The following is a 13,547-nucleotide window of genomic DNA, read 5'->3' as shown; positions in this document are numbered from 1 at the left end:
AATCTTAAATCCTAAATATCACGGATGCGGTAAAGAAAACTGTGCGACTCCACTCGATTTCCTATAAAGGACGCATAATCACTTACAGTCGCAATTCTTAAAGGGCCAGTGCACAATTTTTACATAATAACATATTTCAATGTAAATATAGAGAATATTTATCTAATTAGTACACACAAAGAAAGAAAGTTACAATCAAAACACAAATATTCAAATATTGAAATGCAACACATAATATGCAATAATTGTCACTGAACAAAAGCAAAATTAGGCTCCTACAGTGCTCACATTGTTGTAATTAACTTGCGCGCTGTGTTTATGGGCGTGCACTGTTTTGTCCAACATTTAACGCTATAGATTGCCAACAGTGTTTGAGCCCCATCTGTTTAGGTGCACATTTGCCCTATAAACAGGTGAAACTTGAAAAATTAGAATATCGTGCAAAAGTTCATTCATTTCAGTAATTCAACTTAAAAGGTGAAACTAATATATTATATAGACTCATTACAAGCAAAGTAAGATATTTCAAGCCTTTATTTGATATCATTTTTATGATTATGGCTTACAGCTTATGAAAACCCCAAATTCAGAATCTCAGAAAATTAGAATATTGTGAAAAGGTTCAGTATTGTAGGCTCAAAGTGTCACACTCTAATCAGCTAATTAATCCAAAACACCTGCAAAGGGTTCCTGAGCCTTTAAATGGTCTCTCAGTCTGGTTCAGTTGAATTCACAATCATGGGGAAGACTGCTGACCTGACAGTTGTGCAGAAAACCATCACTGACACCCTCCACAAGGAGGGAAAGCCTCAAAAGGTAATTGCAAAAGAAGTTGGATGTTCTCAAAGTGCTGTATCAAAGCACATTAATAGAAAGTTAAGTGGAAGGGAAAAGTGTGGAAGAAAAAGGTGCACAAGCAGCAGGGATGACCGTAGCCTGGAGAGGATTGTCAGGAAAAGGCCATTCAAATGTGTGGGGAGCTTCACAAGGAGTGGACTGAGGCTGGAGTTACTGCATCAAGAGCCACCACACACAGACGGGTCCTGGACATGGGCTTCAAATGTCAAACGTCTTACCTGGGCTAAAGAAAAAAGAACTGGTCTGTTGCTCAGTGGTCCAAAGTCCTCTTTTCTGATGAGAGCAAATTTTGCATCTCATTTGGAAACCAAGGTCCCAGAGTCTGGAGGAAGAATGGAGAGGCACACAATCCAAGATGCTTGAAGTCCAGTGTGAAGTTTCCACAGTCTGTGTTGGTTTGGGGAGCCATGTCATCGGCTGGTGTTAGTCCACTGTGCTTTATTAAGTCCAGAGTCAATGCAGCCGTCTACGGGACATTTTAGAGCACTTCATGCTTCCTTCAGCAGACAAGCTTTATGGAGATGCTGACTTCATTTTCCAGCAGGACTTGGCACCTGCCCACACTGCCAAAAGTACCAAAACCTGGTTCAATGACCATGGTATTACTGTGCTTGATTGGCCATCAAACTTGCCTGACCTGAACCCCATAGAGAATCTATGGGGCATTGCTAAGAGAAAGATGAGAGACATGAGACCAAACAATGCAGAAGAGCTGAAGGCCGCTATTGAAGCATCTTGGTCTTCCATAACCCCTCAGCAGTGCCACAGGCTGATAGCATCCATGCCACGCCACATTGAGGCAGTAATTAATGCAAAAGGGGCCCAAACCAAGTACTGAGTACATATGCATGATTATACTTTTCAGAGGGCCGACATTTCTGTATTTAAAATCCTTTTTTTTATTGATTTCATGTAATATTCTAATTTTCTGAGATTCTGAATTTGGGGTTTTCATAAGCTGTAAGCCATAATCATAAAAATTATATCAAATAAAGGCTTGAAATATCTTACTTTGCTTGTAATGAGTCTATATAATATATTAGTTTCACCTTTTAAGTTGAATTACTGAAATTAATGAACTTTTGCACGATATTCAAATTTTTCGAGTTTCACCTGTAAGCTCCGGTACCATATCTTCAGAATTTTCATCCTTCTTGATCAGCCCTCTCTTCGCCATTGATGGACACCTTCCAGCAGATGGGATTTCCCTGCAGATGCATCAGGACATACTTCGCCTGACTCTCAGCACCTGCAGCGAAAGACTCACCCGCCCTCTCTAGTATTCTGGTGAAGAGTTTCTCCAGCTCATCACCGGCAAAGGGTTCTTGTGTGTACGTGTCTTTTTAAAGATCTCATATGGCAAGTGTTCCTGTGAGTGACACATCAGGCCAACATGAGAGCTGTGTTTGCTGCCTGGGCTGCACCCATGCCGTAGCACCTCTCATGGGGACAGACTGACCTCACTGTGACAATATGGGTCACACTCCAGCACCCTCCCGACTGCTTCCTCTTTGTAAATTCTCGAGGGACCACATGAGGAAGCTTGGTGGTGCCACAAGGTAGAGATGGAAGAACAAAAGGAGGATATCGTGCCGGCACAAGCCCCATGAGCCCCTTGATCTTCCCAAGCAGCGTCTTCACCAGTGCAGTACGCACGTGACAATCTCCAGCACACAGTGTTGTCATATTCGGCAGGTCTGACGATGGTAATGATGCCGTGTCCCTCGTAGCAACGGACATGGGAGAATGGTCTATGGAGAATGTTGCAGCCCCTCCCCCAGCATTGATACGAGCTACTCCGTTTCATTGCGCGGGCGGTTGAGGAGCTCAGCCTTGAGTGGTCGCCTCCTATCGAGCTGTATGAATGATTCCTGCACACCACCCACCGTCAAAAGACCGAGGTTCGGAAAGTACTGTCGTTCTTTCATGAGGTTCACACGGAGCTTACTGATACCTGGTGCATGCACTACTCTGCGCATACCCACATCAGAGTGGCTGCCGTCCGCAGGCATATTTTAATATCTTTGTACTGTGAGGCAAGTAGCGCTGTCAGTCCCCAGCAGGAAGAATCCCCCTATAAATATAGTGTTTATAGGAATCTAGAGCTCCTGCCTGTTCTATTATGTTTTGACTTTTTATTGCAACATTTCCTTGCATTGCTAGAATAGTGTGCGTACCTCGTAGTGGCTGCTCAGTGCACAAATTGTACCACATCACAGGCTGGTCTTGAGATTTGCGTTTGAGGGGACGACATATCAATTCAAAGTCCTTCCCTTCGGATTGTCTCTGGCCTCGTGCACATTCATGAAATGTGTCAATGCTCCGCTCGACCCTTTGAAGATGAACGGTATGCACATTCTGAATCACCTCGACAATTGGCTATTACTGGCCCGATCAGAGACTCTGCTATGTGAGCACAGAGACTTGATTCTTCACCATTTGAACAGTCAAGGTCTCTATATCTACTGGGCGAAAAGCACACTTTCTCCCAGCCAACAAATTACCTTTTTGGGAGTTTGACTCGACTTCGTGAGCATGCGTGTGCACCTCACGAGTGAGAACGTCTGGACCATTCATCATTGTCTGTCTCAGCTAAAACTGGGGAAAGCATTTCCACTGAAGTCTTTTCAGAAAATGCTGGCTTTATGGCAGCAGGTTCCGCCATCATTCGCATGGTTTTTTACACATGAGACCTCTCCAGTGCTGGCTGAAACACCACTTACCGCATCACACCTGGTGCCGGGGGCGCATGCGTGTCACCATGACTCACTGTCTGGCTGCTCTAGCACATGAACAGCTCCAAACCTTTATCAGCAAGGTGTTATGCTGGGTCAGGTTTTCAGACGGAAAGTGGTGACCATGGATACATCCAACACGGGTTGGGGCGCACTGTGCAATGGGTGCCTGGCTTTTGGCACTTGGACGGGTGCGAAACAGGCATGGCATAAACTCCATGGAAATGCTAGCCATCTTCTAGGCTGTGAAGGCTTTCCATTCTGACAGTGAATCATTACTTTCTGATTCAGTCAGACAATATGTCAGCTGTAGCGTACATAAATTGTCAGGGTGACACTCGATCGCTACCAATGATGAGCCTGGCACAACACCTCCTCATGTGGTGCATGTGCCATCTCCTTCCCCTGTGCACGACATATGTTCCAGGCCATCTGAACTGCGGAGCGGACATGCTGTCGCTTCATCCACAGAAGGTTCTGAGGATTTTTGGAAATACCGCTGAGGAGAGATCTGCTCTCTCAAATGCAGGGCATGATTAGGCATCCCCAGCCAGACCTGTGGAACCTTCACTTATGGCCTCTGAATGGAGCACAGCAAACAAGACAGAATAGGCTCAGTCTTTAACAAACACCATTTTGCAGGCAAGAGCGCCATCTACGAGTTGCCTCTATGCACAAAATAGGCGTGTGTTTGTGGATTGGTGCTCTTCATGCCGCAAAAACCCAGTGAATTGCTCAATAACGGAGATCCTTACATTCCTTCAAGAGTGATTAGATGCAGGTCTTAGTTTAAGGTCTGTGTAGCAACCATCTCGGCATTTCATGTCCCAGAGGCTGACTCTTCAATAGGCAGACATGATCTGTTCATAAAGTTCCTTAGGGGAGTGAGGCCCACCTCAACCTGCTATGCTTTCATCATGGGACATAAATCTGGTGCTGAGGGCGCTCACGAACCATTGGAATCTATTGAGTTTTATGTACTTTCTTTAAAGGTTACACTGCTGTTGGCTCTGACCTCAGTTAAATGGGTTAGTGATATACAGGCACTGTTGGTTAACATTTCATGTCTGGAATTCGGTCTGGGGCTTTCGAAAGCCACCATCAACCCAAAAAAAGCTACTTGCCTTTAGGGCTCAGATAGTCCATCTACAAGCTTTCTTTTCTCCACCGTTTAAGTCAGATGAGGAGCAGTTAGCGCATTTATTATGTCTTGTATGGGCATTACTCAAGTATGTGGAGCACACCTGCCAGCTTAAACTGTCTGATCAGCACTTTGTTTGTTATGGAGTATGCACAAAAGACATGTCTGTTTCCAAACAAAGGCTCTCTCACTGGATCATTGATGTGATCGCCGTAGCTTATGAATCACAGGGAGTTCGATACCCTATTGGCATAAAAGTGCATTCAACTAGAGGCATGGCCTCCTCATGGGCATGAACAAACGCTGTATCCCTACAGGATATATGCCTCACAGGAGGATGGTCTTCGCAGAACACGTTTGCGAGGTTTTATAACCTGTTCATTGCTTCACAAGTCTTCTCTGTCTAGAGAGCTTACTATTCCAACATCCAGCGGGCGAGCCCAAGCTCTTTATTATGGGAAGGATACCTGTTATCATTTTAATACAGCTGCCTGTGTAGGCTGCTCTCTAATTTACTCCCACTTGAAGTCACAAGCACTTCCAGTAGAATAAAGCCTCCCTTCTTACTTCTGGGTTAAATTATTCTTATTACTCATATAGATCCTCAGATTAAGATTAACTTCCTGTCTGGTTTTCAGCATGTGGAGGTATTCATTTTCATGCACTCTTGATGGGCCTGTGACCTTTTATACATATTGTTCTAAGTGTTCATACCCTGGTAAATCTTGGGGTATGATGCTACGTAGTGTGGCGTGAAGGGACTCCGTTCCTCAAAGTGTTTAACTGCAATGTTGAGTGAACTGAATCGATAGGGAACATCACAAGTTACACATGTAACCTCAGTTCCCTGAGATGAAGGGAACGAGACATTGCAAACTTGACCGCACTGCTACTTCAGAGTTTTGAGGTATGAGTGATGCGTTCTTGTCCCTCAGTCAGAAAATTCTGAAGAAATGGTGTTTCAGTGCCCACTTATATAGAGCAAATGTGCACCTAAAAGGGCATCATAATATTGGCGTTATGATACAAGTGCTTCAATTAGGTAATGGAAAGGAATTCCTCAAATCGTTTTGCTGCAATGTATCATTCCCTTCATCTAAGGGAACTGAGGTTGCATGTGTAACTGGAGATGTTTTCATTATCAGTTTGCAATAAAATGCATATTTATAGACGCAATAAAATGTGCTCACCCAAAATTAACTAACTTATGCTTTGGAGAAGAGTTCAAGAGTGAACTATGACATAGTCTTTCTAGCAAGTCAGTCAGACATCTTTGGAACTCTCCTGGGAGACTATTTCCAGTCATGCCAGTACAGCTCCTATCTACTTGAATGGAGAAAGACCAAAATCTTAAATATGGTTGGTCAAGATTACGATCAAAGAACATGTTTAAAATCAGGAATAAAATCTGGCAATACTGGTATCATTTATTGTGATTCTTTACCACATATATACACAAAAAAAAAGAAAAAAATTCCTGACTTGTATAGCTTATGTGCATGTGCATTCTAGAGTTGACTGACAGGTGATGTAAGTATCTAAAAGGTGAATGGCTCCTTTAATTGTAAGGTGGGACTTCCTTTTTACATCTGTTGACCATAGTGTGCTCAGAGCTGCTTGGTTGAGCGTTCCAATTTCTCCCATTAATTTTAGAATTGAAGTGGCCCATCTCTGCTAAATAATCTGTGACTGTGCCCAGATAAGCTTAAAAACGTGCGCTCCTCTGGAACCGGACCACTGATTGATGACCGCTGATGCTGTTGCATGTGTTGAATGGAGTTAAACTCACCACTGAGTTTTGCACAGAGAGAGTTACCGCAATTTCATTGATGTCATTTAGAGGGTCAGATAAAAGTGATTGACGAGCCTCATTGAATCACTGACTTACATGAAATAAAAACATTACATCATACTGGGAGATTCTGAGATGTGGTGGTATGCAAGAAAATCTCAAGTACTCTAAGTTAGTTCTCTAGGTACTGCGTATACCGATGAGTACCTGCCCACTTCAAGCACTGATTGAAAACTAAATATATGATAAGTCACTGATTAAGCATGTTCCTTTTCTGAATTAGGCTACATGTACTGTCATGCTGTTTGGAAACCTGTAGTATAAGAAGTGGTGGGACTTTACTGTCAATCACATGACTAAGTCATACAAAACTAACACACCATTGTCACTTCTCCAAACTTCCTCTTATTCCTTTTTCCTTCCTTTAGTCTTTTAACTTGACTTTGACTGTGTTATGTCTTAAAACTATTTAAGAAACATTATTATTTGGAACATACTGCTCACAGCACCACCAATGACTCAAACATTTCAATATTCTACACAAATTAATATTCTAGACCAGAATCTTTCACACACTGTAAATAAATTATAGAACATAGCATTTGATAGTTAATAATCAAAGTCGATGATGTTTATCTCTACTGAGTTGCACATGAGGAATGCTGATGGGTGGCTTTCTTGGAGAGCTGTAGTGCCAAACAAATCAGAGTCCTCTTATGAAACAAACACGTCAATACTTTGTAATATTATCTTGCACATAAGCACAAGAGCTGCTGACTAGTTTGACCGGTTTACCAAAGACCTGAAATGGTGATGAACTTGCACCTGTTTACATTTATCTTCAACAATTCACTGATGTCTGCTACGTTTACACCTCTCATCCACACTAGAACTCTCTCCATAATCACATACTTTGAAAACGGATTAATTTAAGAAACTGAAAATAGAGCACAGTGGATGATTAAATCCATTATCACATATTTGGATGTGTTAATCCAAAACACCACTTCTGTGTTTTCAGAACTTGAATTCCTAACCCAAACCCCATCGCCAAAAATAACCTTATAGTTCCACACCTTACCCTACTCCGAGCATAAATATAACCATGATATTCTTGTTGTCCACCCTGATGTGTAATACGAAAGAAAGCAAGACTTCCAGATTCTGAACATGCATAAGTGAAGCCCCTTCTTATGCTACATGTTTCCAAACAGCATGACAGTACATGTGGCCTAATTCAGAAAAGGAACAGGCTTAATCATATGTATGAAGTTCACCTTGTAGTATTGTGACGAATTCTCATGAGACTATACTGTCAAAGTTTATCTTCAGAAACTAGTTATTTTGATGCCTAAACTCATTTACATTTACATTTATGCATTTGGCAGACGCTTTTATCCAAAGCAACTTACAGTGCACTTATTACAGGGACAATCCCCCCAGAGCAACCTGGAGTTAAGTGCCTTGCTCAAGGGCCCAACAGTGGCATCTTGGTGGTGCTGGGGCTTGAACCCCCGACCTTCTGGTCAGTAACCCTGAGCCTCTACCACTGAACCACCACTGCCCCCAAACTCCCTCCCTTGGAACATTGTTTTGCAACATTTTTAACATTATTGCTAAAAAATCTAGTTTGCTATGGAGATAATTAATGGGATCACACCACTAGATTATTAATATACATGATCTATTTACCACACATATTTGTGGTAATTTCAAAGCTGCTGGAGTCCTTCAAGTTTCTAAATGAAACAACAGTTTAAGATTTATGATTATGAGTTAATTTATGAAAGAGATAAACAATCCTGCACAAAACAAAATATCATGTGATAACATCTAACTTGTTTTATTCAGGTTAAAAATATGATTTAACATCACTGAATCAACCTGAATACATTAGGAGTTCTACATGATAGCTGGCAGAATTTGATGTGTGGTTTAAGGATTATACCCAAAGTCTTCAACTGAAATGACTAATGCATTAAGAAACATTGGGGTACATCAATGGAATTCTGCAAGAATGTACTCACTAAACTTGGTTTATTTAAGGCTGATTTAATTATTCACCAAAACATAGAACTAGAAGATATCTGCAGTGTGAATTGAGAGATGCATATAGTACTTTAAGTCAAATCATTTTTATTTATCATAATACACGTATTTTCAAAGCATCTTATATTTACAGAAGATCATTTTGTAATGTCTGTAATTTTTTTAATAGGTAAATTGTTAATAGAATTCTGAATTTATAGATTTAACCAAAAAAAAAAACGTAATTGAGTCCATACATCCATTTTCTTCTGCTCATCCGGGTCAATGTCATGGTGATAGCAGACTCAGCAGGACAGCCCATACATCCTTTTCCTCAGTCACATCCTCCAGTTCCTGGGGATCCCAAGGTGTTCCCTGGCCAGCCAAGAGATATAATCTCTCCAGCATATTCTGCGTCTCTCCCGGGGTCTCTTTCCAGTTGGACATGCCAGGAACACTGCCCTAGGAAGGCATCAAGGAGGTATCCTGATTAGATGCCTGAACCAACTCAACTGGCTCAATTCAACACGGAGGAGCAGTGGCTCTACTCCAAGCCTCTCATGGATGTCTGAGCTCCTCACCCTATCTCTTAGGGTGAGCCCAGCCACCCTGCATAGAAAGCTAATTTTGTCTGCTTATATCTTATTCTCTTGGTCACTACTCAAAGCTCATAGGTGAGAGGCGGAACATTTATCGCGTTGTAAATTGAAAGATTCACCCACAGACTCCGCTCCCTCTTCACAACCATGGTTTGGCACAACGACCATATTACTGCCACCGCTGCACTGATCCGCCCATCTATCTCATGCTCCAGTTTACCCTCACTCATGAACAAGAACCCGAGATACTTCAACTGCTCCACTTGGGTAAACAGCTCACTCCCTAACTGGAGGGGACAATCCACCCTTTTCCAACAGAGAAACATGGCCTCAGATTAGGAGGGGCTGACTCTCATACCAATCGCTTCACGCTCAACCACAAACCGCTTCAGTGCACGCTGGAGATAACAGTCTGGCAATGCCATCAAGACAAGATCATCCACGAATGGCAGAGATGCAACCCTGAAGCCCCCAAACTGGACACACTCCAATCCTCGCCTGCACCTTGAAATCCTGTCCATGAATATAACAAACAGGATAGGTGGCATGCGACAGCCTTGGCGTAGTCCAACACCCACTGGGAACTTGACTTACTGCCGAGAATGCAGACACATCTCTCGCACCATTTGTCCAGGGACCAGATGGCACACATCGATGGCCCGGTACACCATACTCCATCAGTGACCTCCAACAAGACACACCGGGGGATGCGGTCATGAGACATTTTTGTCTACCTCAGTGACTTCAGGCACAGAAATGGGCCAAGACTCCTTTGAGTAATCTGTCCCTGCCTCCTCCATAGAGAATGTGTCAGTCTGGTTCAAATGTTCCTCACAGTGCTCTTTCCACCACCCGACTATAACGCCAGGCAAGGTTAGCGGTCCTCCATCCTGGCGAACTACAGCCTGTACAAAGTCTTGTCTCCCCTGCCTAAGCAGTCTAACAGAACCTCTTTGTGGTCGACCAAAAGTCCTTCTTCATTGCCTCCTCAAATTCTTCCCACACCCGAGTTTGTGCTTCTACAACCTACGCAGTCCTTCTGGCCTGATGGTACCTATCAGCTGAATCAGGAGTCTGAGTCCGAGTTTCATGGGCTAACCAATCCTGAAAGGCCTTCTCTTAAGCCTGATGGCTTTCTTCACTGCTTGTGTCCACCAGCTGGTTCTTGGGATGCCACCACAACAGGCACCAACATCGCTTCCATGATGGAGGCTTTAAACAGGGTCCATTCAGACTCCATGTTCACAGCCCCCTCGGGAATTGGGAAAAGCTCCTTCGGAGGTGGTAGTTAAAGATTTTCTGGAGAGAAGACTCTGTCAGATGTTCCCAATTCACCCTCACAATTCACTTATGCTTGCCAGTTCTGTCCGGCAACATGGTGTTAGTTATTTAAAATCCATGACTAGCACAGAAGTCCAAAAACAAAGCACTGCTCAGGTTCAGATCAGGCAGTTTTCCCAATCACTAACCTTCTGGTTTCTCCATTATTGCTAACATGGGCATTGAAGTCACCCAGAAGAACTATGGAGTCCCAGAGGGGACAACTTCCATGGCACCACTCATGGTCTCCAATATGGCTGTATACTCCAAACTGTGACATGGTAAAGAGGCACAGACTGCAGCTAGAGCCTTCCCTCTGCAACACAAAGTTGTACTGAGGCGACCCTCTAATCTACCAGGCTAAACTCCAAAATTGTGACATGCCCGCTTGGTGCCTCCCACTCTGGGCAACTCCAGAGAAGGAGAGTGTCCAACCCCCATCTAGGAGTATTGTCCCAGAGCCAGAAATGTGCGTTGAAGTGAGGCCAACTATATATAGTTGGTATTGGTCAACTTCCCATTCCCATTCTGGCTCCTTCCCCACCAGTGAGTTACATTCTATATACCAAAAGCCAGTTTTCATGGTGAAGGTCCAGTCTGCACAGGCCTACGCCTTTGTCTGCCACCTGTTGGGTATTGCACCTGTCCCCTATTTTCCTCTTTGCAGGTGGTGAGCCCACAAGGAGGTGACCAAATGTTGTTCTTACAGGGTGAGTGGCTGAGCCCTGTGGGTCAAAGCCCGGCCACAAGGCGCTCGCCTATGAGCTCCTCTCCCAGGCCTGGCTCCAGAAGAAGGCCCCGGTTTCCCTAATCCAAGCAAAGTGACTCTTCTGCTGCATGATGACCATATAATTGGGGGGGAGGTTGGATTGCTCTTTGTCTTGGTCGGGACCAATTTGCCAAGGGAGGCCCTACCAGGAGCTAATGCTCCAGACATTCTTTCACATTTTGAAAATGAAAGTGAATGAGGGAGAGTAAATGATAAAAGAACTTTAATTTGGGGATGAACTATAAATTTTGTTTAATGTCACCACAATGTATTTTTTAAATAGAGGGACAAGTAGGAGTAGAAATACATTTTGTGGTAATCATTGTGCTACAAATGCTGTCAATTGAGCTAACTGTACTTGTGAAAGTAAAACAATAAACATATGTTACTTATTTTATGTCTGACAAAAACTTAAAATTGATTGAGTTAATTCAATAAGGGTCAAACTTCCCATATTTTTTAAATTGCAGCTTTTGGATGTTTTGTGTTCTTTTTATGACAAGGTTCGTCACTGTGGGCAAGTAAGTCCCAACCTCCATGAATAAATGTGTCTGTCATATGTTTCACAGCCATTTCAAGATAGGGACAACAGTTAAAAGTGTTAAAACAGATTTAGCTTTTATGTTTATTTTGGGGAAAGGAAGAATGAATGCTATCATACAAAATGAATTAAAAAGAACAAAAGTTAACATTCAAAAATAAATGTTAACTTTAGAGAATTTAATCAAATTATTACACATTTTATAGTTTGTTTTATGTGTCAACACAAAACTGAAACCAAAACAAATGTGTTAGATAATGAATTCTGATTTAATGACCTATTCAAATTCTTTCTCTTTTGTTTCATAAAGCAAACACAATTATTTTGCTCATAATTTCTTCTGCAACTTCAATGTGAAGTCAGAACAGGAGCAAACTAGGATCTTCAATGAGACTGAGCCATGTGCACTAATAATATGGCCTATAATGATCCAAACTTTATACATTGACCCAGAGGAGACAACAGCAAAATTCTTCCTGATGTTTCTCCAACCTCCTGGTGAGATGCAAACTCAGTACAGACACTCTCTCTCTCTCTCTCTCTCTCTCTCTCTCTCTCTCTCTCTCTCTCTCTCTCTCTGTGTTAGATTCTATATGTGACAGTTTTTCAGTAATTGTCCACAGGATGTCTGCCAGTTAGGCTGACTGAGTATCCTAGTTAAAGGAATGTTGATGACATTGTGATGATGGTCTTGTGTGTCACAAAGATGCCTCAACCAATTAACAAAGACCTGTTTAGTCTTGGACAATGGATACATTTAGTATGGGTTGGGTATTTAAAGAAGCTTCAAGCAGATAACAGAGAGATTCAGACCACTCTGCAAGGTAAGCCTGACTCTTCAAAAATCACTTTCGTAAACTGTATTTTTGTCTTATAAAAAACATCTCAACATCTTTAAAACAAGACTTGTTTTAGATAATATATATTAAAATGTAGAATTTTTGGAAAAGTGAAATATTTCCAAAACTGCATCATATGATTCATTTGTTAAGGGTTTATGGAGTTTGTAAATTACTAATAATATGTTTGAACTTAATTTAAGATATTTAAAACAAGCCTTGATATCTTGAACAGATTTCCTTCTCAAGTAAAGGTTTTAAGGAGGTTTAGATATTGTACTGTAAAAAAAAAATAAGACAAAGAAACTTTGGAAATCATTCAGCAGTGTATACAAAGTCATTTGAAAATTACATTTGAACTCTGTTTGTTAAGAATGCTTTTAACTCTCTATTCCTTAAACTCCAGATGAAATTCCAGGTTTTCCATCTCTCGTCCTCTCTTCAAACCACAGTCGTCTTCTTGCTGGTGCTGCTGGTCCAGCCTCCCAGAGGTCTCATGCTCCCACACCACCCTGTAATGTACCTGCCCACGCTGGACAACCCTGAGTGGGAAGCTGCAATGCTCCAGCTGCAGGCTTCACTGGGGGCTCTATCAGACAGACCGGCGTCGGAGCTCCAGCCCTGGGCTCTGCTTCAGGAGCTGCGACCTGACGAGATCCTGGAGAGAGTGAAGGAGGAATTGGGCTGGCCACAGAGGGTGAAGGGACAGAAGAGAGAGGAGCTGGACCGGAGACCAATCGGGACATTCCCAGACAACCACATAGAAACTGTGGCGTATCCGGAGGGCATCGAAGAAGAGGGCGGAGAGAAGAGGAACGAGGCACTCACCTCCATCGCGGGCGGTTTGCAGGCATTCAATAGACAGAAAGGAGGATTCGGCTTCCGATTTGGCAGAAAGTGAAGGCGTGTGCGCGTGTGTGTGTGT

At 42.7% G+C, this 13,547-nt stretch overlaps 1 protein-coding gene across 1 annotated transcript; it reads left to right on the top strand.

Moving 5' to 3' along the window:
- Positions 1–13,028: 13,028 nt before the first annotated feature.
- On the top strand, positions 13,029–13,547 carry qrfp (pyroglutamylated RFamide peptide). The gene has a single exon (XM_052135575.1). The coding sequence runs from the start codon at positions 13,029–13,031 to the stop codon at positions 13,521–13,523; it is 495 nt and encodes a 164-aa protein (XP_051991535.1). The 3' UTR covers positions 13,524–13,547.

Source organism: Xyrauchen texanus, chromosome 10, assembly GCF_025860055.1.
Source record: "Xyrauchen texanus isolate HMW12.3.18 chromosome 10, RBS_HiC_50CHRs, whole genome shotgun sequence".
Classification (NCBI taxonomy): domain Eukaryota; kingdom Metazoa; phylum Chordata; class Actinopteri; order Cypriniformes; family Catostomidae; genus Xyrauchen; species Xyrauchen texanus.
This window is presented reverse-complemented; position numbering and strand designations above follow the sequence as displayed.